Genomic DNA, 18,608 nt, shown 5'->3' with positions numbered 1-18,608 from the left:
TCTGAAAAATCTAAGCACAGAAAACCAGCCTCTTGCCTAACAATAGCAGAGCCTTCTAATCCCTTACCAAAACCATTTGTCACAACTTCTGTTCATCCAGACTTACACCTTTGTTACATCCTGACATTTTTATTGTATACTCACCTAAAGGTAAAGCTCACTTACTGACATTTTACTTTTCCTCATACTCCATCTTGGTAAATTTCCTCCTACTATACTGAACATGTCCCACTCCATGCCTCACCTAGACTCCTGATAGAAAGAAATTAGAAGAATAATGAACAATCTAGATTCCAATAAGTCTTTTGGTCCTGGTGGTATTTCACTAAGAGCATAATAGGAAATCTGCTCATATCCAGGCATTCCTACAAAGAACAAATACTTCCCTTACATATATTATTTTACTGCACTAACTTCAACTATTTCCAACACAATGGAGAAATCCAACAGTTGCCAACTCTTAGGCTACCTTGAAATGTTCCTTCTGTTAACAACTACCACTATGGATTCCATCAGTGTCAAATCTGCTGATGTTACCTTGACTTATGTACTCATCTGTGTACAAATTCATAGAAAAGTTTGGAGAAGCTCAAGCAGTTGCTCTAAAAATTTCTATGGCTTTCAATCAGGTTTAGCATAAAAGCCTTTTAACAAAGCTTCTATCTTATAATCTGCTTTCTAATTTTTGCAACTGAATAGCCAGTTTTACTTTTTCCTATTTACAAGAAATTATGCTCAACAACTGTCACATTGTTTGTAATATTCATGCAGTAATATTTAAAAATATTTACTACAATTTTTTTCAGTGCAAGAGAGAAATGCAAATCATATATATATACCTATTATGAATAGGGTAATTACAAACGTGGGTAGTTACAAACGTGACTCACCTCGAAGACTTCTGCTTTCTATGAGCCTGGCATGAAGGTGCTTAGGAAGCATAATTTAGGAATCTACATTATGCATTTTAGTTATTAGAATTAGCAGTTTTATAAAAGAAAAACTCTTGTTCATAGTATTAACTATCAAAATTTGCTTTTAGACATAAATCACAATATGAAAAACAGCTATAAAAAAAAGGACATGACTTCCTGCAAGTGTATTATGACTGACAGAGAAGAAAGTTAGAAAATGAGAACTGAGAATATGGTTACTGAACAAAAATATTTACCAATAATTTATAATAGAGCTTTGTAAACTTCAGATTTCATTCCAATGGGTCATTTTAAAGATGCACAGCTTCCTTTTGCCTTTTGTTTCAGTTTTTCTTTTAGAGTTCGTATATGATTGGCAATTTCTGTAATTTCTACATTCTGAAATGATAAGAAAACATTTGTGAAACAACTTATTGAATGCAATCAGAATATCTGACAGAGTGTAATCATAATAATAAATGGTTAAAATTAATAATTAAAATAAATTTTTAATGTGCAGTTCTAGTCAAAGAAAGTGACTCACTATACCAATGGTAAAAAAAAAAAAAAAAAAAAAAGGTAAACTGCAGCCATTATCAACCCACTGCAGGATGGAATCCTCCTCAATGATTCATGCTGAGGGAATGGGCCATAATCTGCCATGCTGGTCCAATGCGGGTTGGCAGATCTACTATATTTAGCAATCAGGGGCTTGAACCCCGGTCTACTCAAAACGTGTACTATTGCACTTCTTCTCCTGACCACTCAGCTATGGAGACAATGGTAATCAACCTATAAATCATTACTCAATGTTAGACAACTGAAAAAACCATAATGGGGATATCTGGATTAGCCAAAAACTTTAACAAAGCTTAGACATAATGTACTCGTTTGCAAACATTAATACCCTATGACAATGGATCAAAGGATGAGATCTGATATGTGGCAATGTGAAACAAATATTGCCTTTAACAAAAAATAGCCTTTGTTCTTCATTAATACTTTAGCAAAGTTTTATTTAAGGACAGAAATAGGCAACTCCTGCCCACAAGTACCTAACAGTCCAGCATGATAAAATAGTCAACAGAAAGTTAAAAGTATATGAATAAAGAATGAAAAGTTTATATTTCAGTTTTCTAGGAGAGTAATCTCCTATTCATGCTAGTGATGGCTCCAGAAACTACACTTATGTCAATAGGGGGAAAAATTATTTTAATGAGGATTAAAAAAAACCTCTAATCTCAATAATTTGATAGGTAATTAAGGCTAAGCAAGAAATAAATAGAATGTGATGTCAGCTAATGCTAACTAAAGTGAAATATTAGTAAAGATTGTAATGGAAGTAGAAATAACCACTCCTGCATTAGATTTTCTCTAATTATTAGGAATGTTAAAGATATAAGGTGTGCAAGGAAGTAAAAACTATCAGGAAGTAGTTTACATAGTTTACAGTATTATATGCAGTTTTTTCACACAACATAGTAGACTACAAGGTGAGAAAATACCACCAGAAATTGTCCATGGAAGGGGTGGGGAGAAAGACTATCTACCTACTACTAGTAGGTAGGTAGGCAATTAGTTGCTCAAAGGGAAGGATTCGCTCCTAGAACAGAAATGCCCTTTGGATACTGTGGCAAGCAATAAGATGCTTGCCACAGTATATACCACAGTATATGTAATAACAACATAACAACAGCACTGTTGTTATGTTGTTATTTGGTTTTTAGGAGCATTAGCAACTAAGGCCATATTGCTCCGGGATATGCGGTGGTCATTCCCTGACCTTTCCGCATCCTCCGTATTTGGTGGCTCACGGGCTCGAACCTCGGTCTAATCAAGAAGCGTGTGCTACGCACTGCTGCTCCTGCCCACCTGACTATGGAGGCACCCATATGGCAGTGCAGATTGCCATATACATACTCTAATGTACAGGCATTCACAGTATACAGTGGTGATAGCTGCACAACTAAATCTTCTAAGCTTGAAGGCAAGTCAGTGTAAACGTGTTCCTTCAAATGACTCTAGAGAAAATAATCCAACAGATTCAGATCAGGTGATCTGGGTTGTCCAGAGCCTAACCACCTCCCAGATTATTGATGGAATAATGGAAAAGGCACCATCATGTTGGAACCACATTATATACAGCACCTGGTCAAGGGCATATTACCTAACAAGTCCAGTAGTACAGAAGCTTAAAATGAGATACTACTTCCCATTTAGATGACTGGGGAGCATTATAGCCCATACATTAATGCCACTGATGCTGAAACCACCACAGAGTGGCAAAATACAGATTTCTACCATCCAATAATGCATTTTGTGCCAGTTCCAAATGTCCTCTTATGCAAGGCATGCTTTTCCAGTCCACAGGGTGGTGCACTTGCAAAACTGTTCGTTTGTGACCTGTCATTGCAGAACCCATGCACAGCAGGACACATGATGTTCATAATCTGCAAGCAAGTTTTTGAGAACAGCAAAAGTGATATAGGTGAAAACAATTTCCTCTCATAATGTGGTAAATGGTGGTAAGGTTTACTCCTAACCATCTAGCTAGCACATGTGAACTGCCTTTTCAATTCAAATCATTCAGTCTGGATGTGGCTCATTACATACACCGATGAACCAAAACATGACCAGGAAGTCGTTATGCAAATCAAAGCATCTGCAGGTGAACTACGGCATGTGCACAGGTCAGGACATGGTATAAAAAACACATGATACTGAGCTCCGTTAATCAGTGTTACTCTTGTTCTTCAGATGGGAAAGGCAGTGGACTTAAGCAAGTTTGACAAAGGCCAAATTGTAATGGCCAGACGACTGGGTCAGAGCATATATGAAATGGCACGGCTGGTGGGATGCTCATGGTCAGCCGTGGTTAATAACTACAGTCTTCCCCTCTGGCAGTGCCGTCTTTCAGCAGGATAAAGCACCATGCCACACTGCCCAGATTGTTCGAGACTGGTTCGTGGAACATGAGGAAAACTTCCAGGTATCGCCCTGGCCTCCAAATTCCACAGACATCAATTCAATCAAGCATCTGTGGTTTGTGTTGGAACAGCAACTCCGATCTGTGGCGTCTCAACCACGGACCTTACAGGAGTTAAAGGATCTGCTGGTTACAAGTTGGTACCAGATACCACAAGATACATTTAGAAATCTTATAGCATCCATGCCTCGCCGGTAAGAGCTGTTTTGGCTGCACATGGAGGACCAACATCATATTAGGTAGGTGGTCATAATGTTTTGGCTCATCAGTGTAAGTGTCAAATCAAAAACTGTTCAGAACATTTTAGTTTATTTCTGGCCAAGCAATTATTTCCTGTGTCAATTATGCAGTATTAATGTACACCCTGAATATTAGTTAGTTCTAATACCAACATTTTACCTATGCTACTACCATAAAACAAATAAAATACATTTTTTGATAGTTGAATAGACAAGATATCAGTAGAACAAACATTAGAGTGCTGATGACTTTTGGAAATAATTCTGTTTCCTCTGTTTAAAACTGATTAACCTTTTATTATAAGGTCCCACAACCACAAAAGGTGAATCTTGAAAATTCTGTCATGTGAAAACTTCAAAAGTGTTTCCAGAAATTTCTTTTGGTCATTTATATAAGTGGGATAACATTACACAAAAAAATGCTTATCGATTCATATTTGTCTCTTAAAAAAGATAGATCACAACTTCTTTGTTTTATTTATTTAGTTTTAATAAAACAATTTTATCCTATCTATGACTTAACATTTGCACAGATAATTTAAATATATGTTGAGGCTAATACCATAAGTAATATTACTACAAAAGGGTACATGAACAAGAATACAGGAAATTATAAATCATCACTTCAGTATTTCAGCAAAATTTTAACTTAGTTATTCAAAATATACAAAAATTCAATTATATAAATTTTTAGCATTTCTATACTACTACTTACAGAATAATTTACATCTTTGGAATTTTTTGATTTCACTTTTGAGGAAGTGGCAGAGCTTAGACTCTGGAAAAAAGAATTAAAAAAATACTTTAATACTTATTTAAGTTACTTGTAATACAGAAGCAAAATAGTAATTAACCAATAATAAAGGAAATATAAATTTTCTTATATTATTAATACAGATAAAATAAATGTACCCAATAAGTATTTCTATTAAGTCACGCTGTCATATTTTCTATTCATCTCATTTTCAAGTGAGTAGCTGTTTGAGTATTGTAACTTAGTATGAGACTAAGCCTACAACAAGGATTATCCATATATATATATATATATATTTTTTTTTTGTCTTTTACGTACGCACATCATGATTCTTGAGTTCATTAAAATAGTAGTGATGTAAATTATAATATGTGTATTTTTATTTACATTGAATAAATACTTATATACCATAAAATATCTGAATTCCCATAAATCAGAAAATTCCATAAACTGGCACTGGTGCAGCTACAAAGTTGCTGAATCTGTGGTGCCCTACTATACTATGTAATTAAACAAAATAAGAAAAATAAATTAAAGTACTTTTTTGAATGCATAAATAAAGCAAATAAAAATACATTGCATCATATCTTTTGCATTAATTAATTGTTATTAATTTGAAAGTAAGTTTCAGAACACTGTTCTGGTGGATTCTGGCAGAAAAACACACCTGAATTAAAAATTTTACACATTTCAATTTCTCGAAGTTGGCAAATATTAATATTAGAATGGCCAAATAATACAATGAAGCAAGACTTAATAAGTACTTGCTTCATTTCAAATTTATCTTGGTTCTCAACCTCAGCAACACTGTGCAGTAATTTATTTGAATAATTTTAATAGTCAATAATTCATTGAACTAAGGCAAACCACATTTTCAAAGTCTTTTCTAGTAAAAAAAAAAGCTCCTTAAAGCTCCTCTAACCAGTCTGGTTGCCATTCTCTGGTTCCTTTCAAAAAAGTGCATGTCTTTTCAGATCTGAATATACTGCACTCTTTAAATATGATCTCAGCTTTGTCTTATATAATGGAATGATAACCTGTTTCTCCCTATATGCAAAGGTTTTTAATAATATTTACAAATATTTAATAAGAATATAACTTAATACAGTACTGTTATTACATAATGACAGTGATTGAAAAAACAATATAAGCTTCTGTTTTCATTGCAAAGAGAATTTCATAGCTGTCACCACCAAGACATTTTTGCTAGTGATGCCTTTAACTCTGATCTAGAGATTACCCTTGGGTTATTATTTACTAAGTGCAAGACTTTACATTTGGTTGCATTAAACCATAATTACCATTTCACTGGCCATTTGTGTGTTTATATCAAAGTGGTAAAGCACAAGAATATTTACAAAAATATTTGATTAATCCTAGAACTCCCAAGCTAAAATTACCTACGTCTATTCCCAAGAGAGGGACACTTTTTGCCCACATATGTTTTTGGCACTTTATTTTTTAAAAATGTACAAGTTTGGTTTAATTTCATTAAAATAACATTAAAACAAGTTGTTGCAAACAAAATTATCTTTATTATTGATTATTTGCTTTCAATATTTCAATGAGTCTATTTCTGCTCTTTGCACCAATATAGATATTTCGTCCAAAAACATTTGAACATAAATAATGAATTGATAATTCTGTATCTTGATTGGTTCCTATTAGTATCAGAATGCCTAGAAATGCATACATCTCAGTAGCATTAGTTTTCTCAACACCTTTTCTCTCTGTTTCATCATTAGTAAACCAAACAATCATATCTATAATTTCTATTGGCAAGAACTATTTGAAGGGGTCTAACACATTGTTGGTTTTACCTTTGTTTGTCAAGCCTTCTCTAAATCAAATATATTTTGTGGAGCTATACAATTTGCTCTTGGCATAACTGTGCTGTATTGACATCCACCTTTTGCAGTCAAAACACTTTCATGTTGATTTGATAACAATCTTCATCATCAGATGAGTCTTGTGATTCTGTCTCACTTTCTACCATGTTTATTTCATTTTCACTTTCAGATACATCTTCGTCCAGATCACTATCATAAAAGTCACTTTGTTGAAGAATCTCTTCAAGCTTCAGTCAAAGGTGTTCTATCTCTTGCACTCATTGTTCACTAGTGATCCGAAGGGCACAGTAATAAATTGCTCGACTGAGAGATAAACGTGTAAGTACATTTCAAAACAGTTTCTGCAAATTACTTCTTGTATAAATGAGGTTTTTCTTATGCTTATGTGCAATTATGTTTAAAAAATTAGACAAAACTAAAACAAGGTCTGTTCTCCACTAAGGTCCAAGGCAAAACATTTGCTAAATCCATTTAGCAAAACAAATTTATTTATTATGTGCGTAAGTAGCAGTACCTATATCAGATAAAAATTGGTAATGTCTAATCTCAAAGAGGTACAAAAACTGCCCACAGTAAAATATGTACCTGTTTTTTCTGAAAAAAAGTAACGCAGTTATACCTCAATGAAATACATACCTTAAATGACAAATACACTTATTTTAGAGATTTTTCAATGAAAACTTTAGGAGATACAGGAAGAATTAAAAGCTGCAGGCAATTTGGCTCCCCTTGGGAGTTCTAGGGTTAATACAATAGAACCTCGCAAATCCAGCAACCTTGGGAACGTAGCATGTTCCGCATTTTTGAAAATTTTGGGTTTTTGAAGGTTATGCCTAAGTATTCAGGTGTAATTCTTAATTTTTATTATATAATACAATAGCTCTGATCTCTATAACCTCCACAGAATGACAGTCACCAGCATTAAGCCAAAATATGAACCTGTACTGTTGGATTGGTGCAGTAGGTAATTTACTTGCCTGAGAAATAAAGGTCACGAGTTTAAATGCTGCTTCTGGTATGGGTGTTATGACTGTCCAATACGTTTTAATGTGAGGTATAAATAGTGTGATATGATTTAAGGCAATTGAATTGCCTTAAAAATTAAATACATACTACTGTACTATTAAGTACTACACTGTGAACTAGTACTGAATAACTCACAATATGAATGATTTTATACATTGCAACAATGTACAATCTAAAAAATATGTAAAATAGAAATAAATGGTGTTTGGAACTTATTAATCGAACTTAATGCATAATTTTGGCACCTGCGGTGTTGTGTGTGTGTGTGTGTGTGTGTGTGTGTGTGTGGATTTTTGAAGAAAACTACTATATTTGATTAACTTATGAAACAAAATACACTAAGAGATAGGATTATAATACTACATTACATCAATAATGATAGCAGACATGATTCCATAAATATATATACAGGCCGTCTATCAACCAAAATATTAGAAATCCTACCCCATTTTTATTGACAGTGTGAAGGAAATATACTCAAGCCAGAGAATAACACAGTTATTGTCACATATAAACCTTGAAATTTTAAATACTGTCAGTGCAGTTATGTGGAGATGGGCAAATAATATGACTACAATAGCGAGAATCATGAAAATCACAGGATTCTTCAGGTCTAAAATTTATAAGTGGTTGGAAGCCAAAGAAAACAACAGACAATGCATAGGGAACTGCAAAATCTGGAGTTTGGTAGTCATCACTCTAATCAGAAACTACTGATTTTAGCCAAAAATTGGAAACAGCCTCCAAGTTATATCTGAGTTGAAGAAATTTGACTGTAGATGACTGAAATGATATTATAGGCTGATGAATCCCTATTTACACAACCCCCTTTTTGGTATAAAAAGCACAACTAGAATGTAGAGCCAGTGTATCATAGCATACCTATTGTAAAAACTGCAGGAGATGGAATAACTATGAGGAATGTTATCACACTATGCACTTGAACCTACTGATATGTCTGAAAGAACAAAAAGCTACCATATATTTAATAAGCTTATCAGGCAACATACACATCCTGAAATGCTTCATTTTTACCCACAAGTAGATGGCCATTTGCAAGATGATAACACAACTATCTATAATGCTAGATCTGTTTTCACAAGTGGTAAGAGGAAGATGATGGCGAATTCAATTACCTTCCATGCCTTCCACTCCAGTCTCCAAATCTGAACCAAAGTGAAAATCTATGAGAAACATTGGAATGTGATATACTGGCATGCAGCCAGTGAATAAACTAGAGAAATTATTATTTCTACAGCAATGGGCTTAAAACATACTAGATATCTTTTGGTCACTGCATGAATCCATGGCACATTGAATTCAAATTATAATTTTGACACGTTCTAGGCACTGAGGTTTTTTCTAATATTTTGGCCAGCACGTATACAAGCATTTAAGCCCACGATTAAAATGCATGCAGTTCAATATTGCCAACAAGTGCCATTTTTGGAAAAATGGTAATACTTACTTAAATGTTGTAAACTTGAACTATCTGAGTTGACATCATTTAAGTATTACTATTACAGGCAATATACACATTCTCAAAAGTATTTGAACAGTCTAACATTTTTCAAGGAAATGGATGCTTATAATAGATTTATGGCATCTTATGCTAAGAGACCATAAATCATAACAGCAGACAAGAGGGTATTAAGTTTACACCTAGAGGATTTTGTGAGCAGACTGATTATGAAAATATTACAGTTAACTAATGATAAAACATTCTAAAATAAATCAAAATCACCAATTTTCAAACCTGGAACTATTTCAATATTGCCACAGTGCTTTTATAAGAAAAAAGTTTGAAAAAAAAAAAAAGCTTCACTTATGCAAACAGTAACTAATATCAGCAGTAGAGCCATTTGTTATACAATAAACTATTTTGTCTTCTATTGTATATTTTAAATTAGTAATTCTTCATTTTGGTTAGGCCAACTGATGATACATATGTGAAAGCTGTCTGAGTTTGCAGCCACGATTAAAAATATTTTTTTAAATGTATGGATTAGGTTTAGGGCTACAAATTGTATATTTACAACAGCACAGGTGTAAGCAAAATGAGATCAGGAATAATATAATTCTATTGTACTGATGAGTATATTGTTTTTAATAATACTTAACAACATATAAAAGGTTCTTACAATATAGATTTTCACAAGCATGATGACTTTTTCAACTATGAATAAAATAACATTAGCTGTCTGATTAACTCACTAAAAAAAAAAAAAAAAACGTTTACTGAAATCAGAAAAAAAAAAAAAAAAAATGTATATAAAGAGACAATAATTACTTACCGTATTATCAAAATAATCAAGAGATAAACCCTCCAAATAAAGAATTCTGTCCTCTGCTTTCCTCAATCTTGAGTAGATATCCATTGGAACTGAACTTCCTACATTTAAAAAAAAAAAAAAAAACTTTGCTTGATTTATACATTTTAAAACCTTTAAGTTCTTAATGCACTGGAAACAGAAATTTAAAGAGCTTCCTAGCATTGTAGAAAAGAAAAGTTTGGAATTAGAAAATTGTTAAAATTTTGGCAATATAAAAGACATAATCAACACATACAATGCCTCTAATTATTACACCAGTTTACTTATAAACCAAGGAAATAAATTCTTTATTGAAGTATCTACCAGCACATTAAACATGAATAAATACTTTATTAGATATACTCACCTACTAGTAAGTAAGCCAGGATATCTAATCCCACTGAGAACAGCCTCATGTCATGAGGATATGACCTCCAAGAGGTGAGGTGAAGTGTTGAAAGAATTGTACACAAATGCTAGTCCATGCAGATATAATCATATCCTGCAGTTGCCTCAGATTGTACAGCAGTGGATCTCTGCCAAGAATAGCCTTCCTCCTTATCCTACAGATACTCAATCAGGTTGAGATCTGATCACCGAGAAGACCGTGTATGGTAAAGTCACCCTGGAAGTAACCATTATCATTGATCACTGTAATTGTAACTGTAACTGATCACTGTCATACTGCAAGTATGACAGAATGTGCTTGGTTGCAACAATGTAGTAGGCCGTGGCATTCAGACATTTATCCACTGGTATCAGAGAACTTAATGTGTGCCACGAAAACACTACCAACACCATCATACTTCCATCACAAGCCTGCAGTGCAGATAATTGGTATGATGAGTCCATTGATTCATGCTGCTGCTGCTAACCCTGGTAGTGCTGACAGCATGGAACAACTGAAACTGATATTCATCAGACCAGGAAACCTTTTCCCACTCCTCAAATGTCCATTGTCAATGTTCCTGTAACCACAAGGGTGGAACCCAGTGTACATCCCAATGTGTCTCTCCCCCTTTATTGTGCTACACTGCCATTTGACCAATTTGTGGCCTGTCTATTAGACTACACAATTATTTTATCCTCTGTCAGTTTCTTAATCAGCTATCTCCAGCCAAGGGCTGCTTTATGATACTTTATGATTACTTGTTACATTGTAAACACCATTGTGCATGAACACCCTATCAGGACAACAGTGTCTGTGATACTTGCATGGGCATGTCTGACATCAACTGTCATACATTCTCAATGTAACTTAGGTAGCACTGTTGACCGATTCTCTCATTGAATTGCACATGCGTGCGTGCGCACACACACACACACACCTGACTACCTGCTTTGCTTTATACATGTCTCTAACAGAGAGGTCAATACCTTGAAGATTGGGGTATACCTAATATACTGGCCAATCAGTGTACATATACAGTCAAACTTCCCTATAACGAATTCGATAAATCCAGCGAAAAAATTCGTTATAGAGAAATTTTTTTTTTTAGAAATTGTTATCTAATTAGAAAATGAAAACGAATCTACATTTATTTTTAATGTATTTTATTTCAAAAACATACTTATTTAAATTATGTATATACAATTTTCGCCGGTAAGTATCACAAATTAAAAAATCTGTAATTTTCGTTTGCACAGTACAATTAAAAAATTGTCTGATTCTCAAAGAAAACCTCACATTTGTTCAGAGCATTAAAAACGTTATCAGGAACATTTTCACAAAACTGTAGACCCATACAAACCGTTTTAAAAGCGTTAATCATTTCTTCGCGAGTTGGCTTTTCTATGGGTTGTTCTGATGCGTCTTCAGCGTCATCGTTAATTCCTTCATGATCATGGTCACGTCTAATACTGTTCAGCAGTATTTCATCTTCATTTGGATGTTCTGCTGTAGTTAGATCTTGATCTACATAAACATAACTATCCAGTGTTATTTCATTTTCGATGTTTCCAGACGATTCTAATAATGTCCAAAAGTTTTTCAGTTGTGAAAGGGGCAGTTCATCTTGTTCGTCCAGTTGTTGTTCGACTTCTGTATTCAATGCAAATCCTGATTTTGAAAAACAATTTTGAATAGTGTATTCAGTGACATCGTTTGTCCAAACTTTTGCCAGTTCAGAGATGCAATCTCTAAGGTTAATTGTAACCTCCAAGTTTTTATTTTCTGATAATGCATTGACAATCTTCGTTATTATTCTCTTTCGATAATGAAATTTTAAATTTTTAATAATGCCTTGGTCCATCGGCTGGAGTTTTGACATTACGTTTGGTGGTAAAAACAACAACTTCGCACTTTTAAGTTTGGCAGAAATACTGGCAGAATGTGCCGAACAGTTGTCAGTTACCAACACGATTTTCCTTTTTTCTTTTGTTATACACTTGTCTAGTTTTAATATCCATTCTTCAAAAATATCACTTGTTATCCATGCTTTTTTATTAAAGGTGTAGTCAACTTCCAAAGATTTTGTGCCTCTAAAACATCTTGGGTTTTTTGATATTCCGATGACTAAAAGTCTTAATTTTTCACTTCCTGGCATATTTGCTCCAACTAGCACAGTGATTCTTTCTTTGCTTTGTTTTCCTCCAAAACATTTATCATCCTTAAAAGCAAGTGTTCTATTCGGTAAACATTTAAAGAATAAACCAATTTCATCAGCATTAAAAATATCCTTACATTCATATTCTTCCAAAATCTTCTTTAAGGTATTGTTCCTCCAACTGTTGCAATCTTCTTCGCTTACATTAACACTTTCTCCACAAATAACCTTTTCCACAATTCTGTGGCGCTTCTTAAATTTATCTAGCCACCCAGTGCTCGCATTAAATTCTGTATGTCCAAGGGACTGTGCAAATTTCAGAGCTTGTTGCTTAATTATTAGACCCGATATTGGTATATTCTTTTCACGTATCATTTTCAACCATTTTAGAACAGCTTTATCAACATCTTCATATATACACAACTTAATTCGCTTCTTGTCTGCTTCTTCTTCAATTGCATTTAAAATTGATTCTTAATTTTTTAAAATCGTAGATAAACTGCTTGCAGGTATGCCATATTTCTCCGCAACATCTTTTTTCTTAAAATCCTGGTCAATATCATGAAGAATCTTTACTTTACTTTATCATTAATACTTAAACACTTTCTCTTCGACATTGTTCCCGCAACTGTAAAAATTACTCTACTGCAGCTCTTGCCGATACACACACTGCAAACTTTGCTGCGCTGGCCATATGGTGAATTGCTAGTACCGCCTACTCAATGACGTTCGCTTGCCAATTCAACAGTATCACGTGACCTTTCCTATCAATCACTTTGAAGAAATATACGACTTTGTGAATTTCTTTTATTCTGCTTTCATTCATATATACACGAAATATTAAATATATTAAATTTATGATTAATGTATGCTGTATGTTACTTTTCAGAAAAAAAAATACAAGAGCATATATATATAGCCTATTAGATAGTATGAATCAGAGCTGTATTACTCAATATGTTCTACGTTGGTAATAATATTAGTAAATTGATAAGAGGAGTTTACCTCAATATAGTACGTGGAACACTTCCGTATGATACCCTCCAGAAATTAAAACGAAAAAAATCGACAACTTACCGGTACATTAAAGTAAAATATAAATAATTAAAGTGAAATATAAATAATTAAATAATCAATTTAACACAATTCAAAATCAATTCAAAACAATTAAAATTCAAATTAACGCAATTAAAAGAATCTAACGAAAATATTCAAAACGATTTTCCTTCCTGAAGCTGACAATGCTTTTCGACCGACTGTCGTGATCACAGGAATGAAAATTATCGAATCAGGCTAAACCTGCAACTTAAATAGTGATTATGTGTCTTCGCGCATGCGCGTAAAGGTCCACGCATCGGAGATCAAATATGGCCGCCGAACATTAACAGAATTCTCGTGTAATTTAATTTCAACGGTTTCTGCAATTAATAGTCGCGTATAATTACGTTGAACGTTAAGTATTTTGGCCTCGTTAAATAAAAAAGTATGTTTTTCGTTAATGGCATGAAAGGCTAATTCTGACGCTGCTGAACGAGAAGCACGAACAGAGGCTTCGTGTTGATTTACACGGATATTAAGAGAAAACCGCGTGGAACCCTGATAAGACGAGTCGCAATCACCGCAAGAAATGTTGTATACTAGATCATTAATTTGTGTTGCGAACGCCGAAAGAACCGAGCGATTGTTCAGTATAGTGTGTAACTTCCGTATAGGCCTAGCTATAATTTTAAATTCGGTATCTTTAAAGAATCTGTTAAGCTGTTTGTGCCACTGTTCAACATATGGGACAGAAATAAAGTATTTTTTGATATTACTATTGTTGATTGGTGCAGTATTTTGTATCCTATCCTTAGCTTGTACCCTAATTCGATTTATTGTGTTAATGGGATAACCCCTGTTCAAGAATCTGCTAGTTAATATTTGTATTTCTGAGTCTAAAGCAGAATCCGTCGTTGAATATTTATAGGCATTTAGAAATTGATTAAAGATAATCGATCTTTTGTAGGTGAACGGGTGGTAGCTATTATAATGTAGAAGCATACCGGTGTTTGTGGGTTTTCGATAGATGCTAAATTGTATTTTGTTCGAGTCCCGGGTAAGCGTGAAATTTAGAAAGTTTAATGACTTAGTATCCGTATCTTCCCTTTCCAATGTAAATTTGAGTCTAGAATGAATATTGTTAAACGAATGTAAAATATCTTGGATAGTACTACTATCGGTAATAACTAGAACATCGTCTAAATACCTCCCATAGTATGTGATACGGGGACGAAAAGGTGTCAAATGTATCTGCTCAATCGTTGAGAGATAGATCTCTGACATTAAGCCACTCAGGCTCAAACCCATTGGTAATCCAAAAATTTGTTTGTACACCTTGTCTCGAAAGGTGATGTAGTTAGCCTCAACTAATAGTTTAATTAAGTGAAAAATCTCCTTTATAGGCAGCTTCGTATAATTAATCGGTGTCGAGTTTTTATTTAACATATCCCAAATAATATCTAATGTGTATTCAACGTTTACATTCGTATATAATGATGTAACATCTAATGAGAATAAATTGTCATTGTCGCCGAGTTTACAGTCCTTAAGATTATTAAATAATGTATCGTAATTCTTAATCCCAAATTGTATAACCTGTCTAAAAGGTTTTATAATGTTATATACATGTGTGGCTAAGGCTGAAAATGCCGAGTTCCTGTAGGAAACAATAGTTCGAATCGGAAATCCAGGCTTGTGTAATTTTACCTGACCAAAAAGTGCAAGAATATTGTATGTTCTGGACTTCAATTCCTTCAACTGAACCATAGTAATGTAGTCGTTTTTACGATATGTGGTTAACGTTTTATTGTATTGATTTACCAAATTGGTAAACAGTGTCGGGTCCACTTCACAATAAGTGGAGCTATCAGATACAACTGAATCTAACTTATTAATATAATCATGTTTATCTTTAAACTTTCTAAATTTCACGCTTACCCGGGACTCGAACAAAATACAATTTAGCATCTATCGAAAACCCACAAACACCGGTATGCTTCTACATTATAATAGCTACCACCCGTTCACCTACAAAAGATCGATTATCTTTAATCAATTTCTAAATGCCTATAAATATTCAACGACGGATTCTGCTTTAGACTCAGAAATACAAATATTAACTAGCAGATTCTTGAACAGGGGTTATCCCATTAACACAATAAATCGAATTAGGGTACAAGCTAAGGATAGGATACAAAATACTGCACCAATCAACAATAGTAATATCAAAAAATACTTTATTTCTGTCCCATATGTTGAACAGTGGCACAAACAGCTTAACAGATTCTTTAAAGATACCGAATTTAAAATTATAGCTAGGCCTATACGGAAGTTACACACTATACTGAACAATCGCTCGGTTCTTTCGGCGTTCGCAACACAAATTAATGATCTAGTATACAACATTTCTTGCGGTGATTGCGACTCGTCTTATCAGGGTTCCACGCGGTTTTCTCTTAATATCCGTGTAAATCAACACGAAGCCTCTGTTCGTGCTTCTCGTTCAGCAGCGTCAGAATTAGCCTTTCATGCCATTAACGAAAAACATACTTTTTTATTTAACGAGGCCAAAATACTTAACGTTCAACGTAATTATACGCGACTATTAATTGCAGAAACCGTTGAAATTAAATTACACGAGAATTCTGTTAATGTTCGGCGGCCATATTTGATCTCCGATGCGTGGACCTTTACGCGCATGCGCGAAGACACATAATCACTATTTAAGTTGCAGGTTTAGCCTGATTCGATAATTTTCATTCCTGTGATCACGACAGTCGGTCGAAAAGCATTGTCAGCTTCAGGAAGGAAAATCGTTTTGAATATTTTCGTTAGATTCTTTTAATTGCGTTAATTTGAATTTTAATTGTTTTGAATTGATTTTGAATTGTGTTAAATTGATTATTTAATTATTTATATTTCACTTTAATTATTTATATTTTACTTTAATGTACCGGTAAGTTGTCGATTTTTTCGTTTTAATTTCTGGAGGGTATCATACGGAAGTGTTCCACGTACTATATTGAGGTAAACTCCTCTTATCAATTTACTAATATATAGCCTATGTGATTGATGGCGAACGAAATAAAAAAAAAAAAAATTCATGAAACCTATCTACTGGGAGTCCAGTTAGATGAGAATGGACATATCATATAATGATTGACAGGAAGGTCACGTGGTACAGTTGAGGTGAGAAGTGAATGTCACTCGGTAGGCGTTACTAAAAACCGACAATGGTAGCATTCTATATATTGCCGCTGCACCATGCTAAAGGTTTACCACAGCGAATTTCGTTTTCCCCTGAGCCAACATCAATTTACAAATCTACACTATTTATTGTAATAGTTTACAACCACTTTTAAGAAAACCCATTTGGTTTAATAACTGTAACAAAAATGAAACAAAGACCCTCTTATGGGCGTCAATGGCCACAAGTGTTCACTAAAAGGATGATTATTTAATTCCAGATGCTAATGCGCAATTTCGGAAGGAAGGAGGCAGTATATTTGAGCGGCTGTTTAGCAGTAACTGCTTGAAAATCTTCAAAAATGCTTTTACTAATTTTTTTAAAAATTCGTTATAGAGAGACTAACACTTTGCTAGATGGGGTTAATTTTACATGTAATTTCGTTTCAAGGTGCAATGTTTTGCGAAAAAATTCATAATATAGAGAAGTTCCACTGTATATACATTTTTCAATAATTCCTTTTGCTTCTGAAAACACCTCTGGTAGTAATGTTTTACAAGAGTACTCAATGTTTTTATTGTACCTGTAATAAATGGGAAGTACTCCCTTTTCCTTAATGCTTTAGTTTAGGAAACAAAATTAGGAAAAAAAATCAATTAAATATGACAGATAAACAATTGTAATGTTATATTTCGGCCAGACACTGCCATATGTAAATTAGAGTAAAAGGCAAATAATTAAGATGCAACATTTACACCCAAGCCCTCCATCTTACTAGGCATTTTTGACAAACTGCTTCTCACAGTCATTGGAAAACTCTAAGGTAGGACAATAAAATTGCATGATTAACTGTTACTAAATTAAAAGCAGTTTCCACCTTACACTCATGATGCATTCTTGGAAAATCAAGTATAACCCAAATATATTTTTTCATATACTTAGTTCACTTAAAATGCATTTCAAAATTACAGCATTAATCAAAAATATTAAATTTAAAAAATATTTCAGCAATAAAATAATCTGATAAATATTAAGCAGTATGGTGTAAAAAATATGTAGGGTACTTAACATAAATCAAGATACTAAAATTTATATTAAGTATGGCAGTATAATAAAAAATAAGGCATATTATGACCAAAGAATATCAAAAGAGCATAACAGAAAAATCATTCACAAATCAACACATAATGCAAGGAATAGTTATACAACCAGGCCTTGCATAAAGCAAGTTCAATCAATGCATTTTTCAGTTACCACTATTTGAAAAAATTATACCACTTTTCATTTTACACAATGCAAATTTCCAGTTAATGTGATCTTCTTTTATGTGATAGTTTAAAAAGATTTGAATTGTGCAGTAAGCTTACCATGCATCAGATGGGCAATAAACAAGCATTTGCCCACTGCCTGCCTCAGGGTGTTCCATCAACCATTGGAAGATGATGTGTTACTTGTTTGTTTCCCACTAATAAAGTCATTTGCATTTAAAAATTAATTGAGGCTGGACTGTAATATGAAAAAAGCATAGTGGCATATTTTATCATTCCTGTCTTGTTTTCTTTAGGCATTTAGAAAACTTTTGTACCTAGTTTTCAATTCACATTCCTAAATTAAGTTTCTTCACCTATTTAATGTTAATATAGGACTGTTAATAGGAGTATATCAGAAAACCTAACGGGTATAAGCAAAGAAGATATATTTACATATTCAAATTTTTGTAGCAGCTGCTTTATTTTGAGTCCCAAGATGTGTACCT

General features: G+C 33.6%; 1 protein-coding gene across 1 annotated transcript in view; it reads right to left on the bottom strand.

Moving 5' to 3' along the window:
* Positions 1 to 1,220: 1,220 nt before the first annotated feature.
* The window catches only part of LOC150088895 (MAP3K12-binding inhibitory protein 1-like), a 41,463-nt gene continuing 24,075 nt past the window's right edge, over positions 1,221 to 18,608 (bottom strand). The window contains exons 8-10 of the mRNA XM_090370348.1: positions 10,064 to 10,161; positions 4,855 to 4,917; positions 1,221 to 1,313 (exon numbers count right to left, since the gene is read on the bottom strand). Of these exons, the coding sequence (XP_090226474.1) occupies positions 1,221 to 1,313; positions 4,855 to 4,917; positions 10,064 to 10,161 (254 nt within the window). The remainder of the gene's footprint in view (positions 1,314 to 4,854; positions 4,918 to 10,063; positions 10,162 to 18,608) is intronic.

Source organism: Mastigoproctus giganteus, chromosome 3 (assembly GCF_048544385.1).
Source record: "Mastigoproctus giganteus isolate SK-2022 chromosome 3, ASM4854438v1, whole genome shotgun sequence".
Classification (NCBI taxonomy): Eukaryota; Metazoa; Arthropoda; class Arachnida; order Uropygi; family Thelyphonidae; genus Mastigoproctus; species Mastigoproctus giganteus.
The sequence above is the reverse complement of the archived record's forward strand: the minus strand, read 5'-3'. Positions and strand labels throughout refer to the sequence as shown.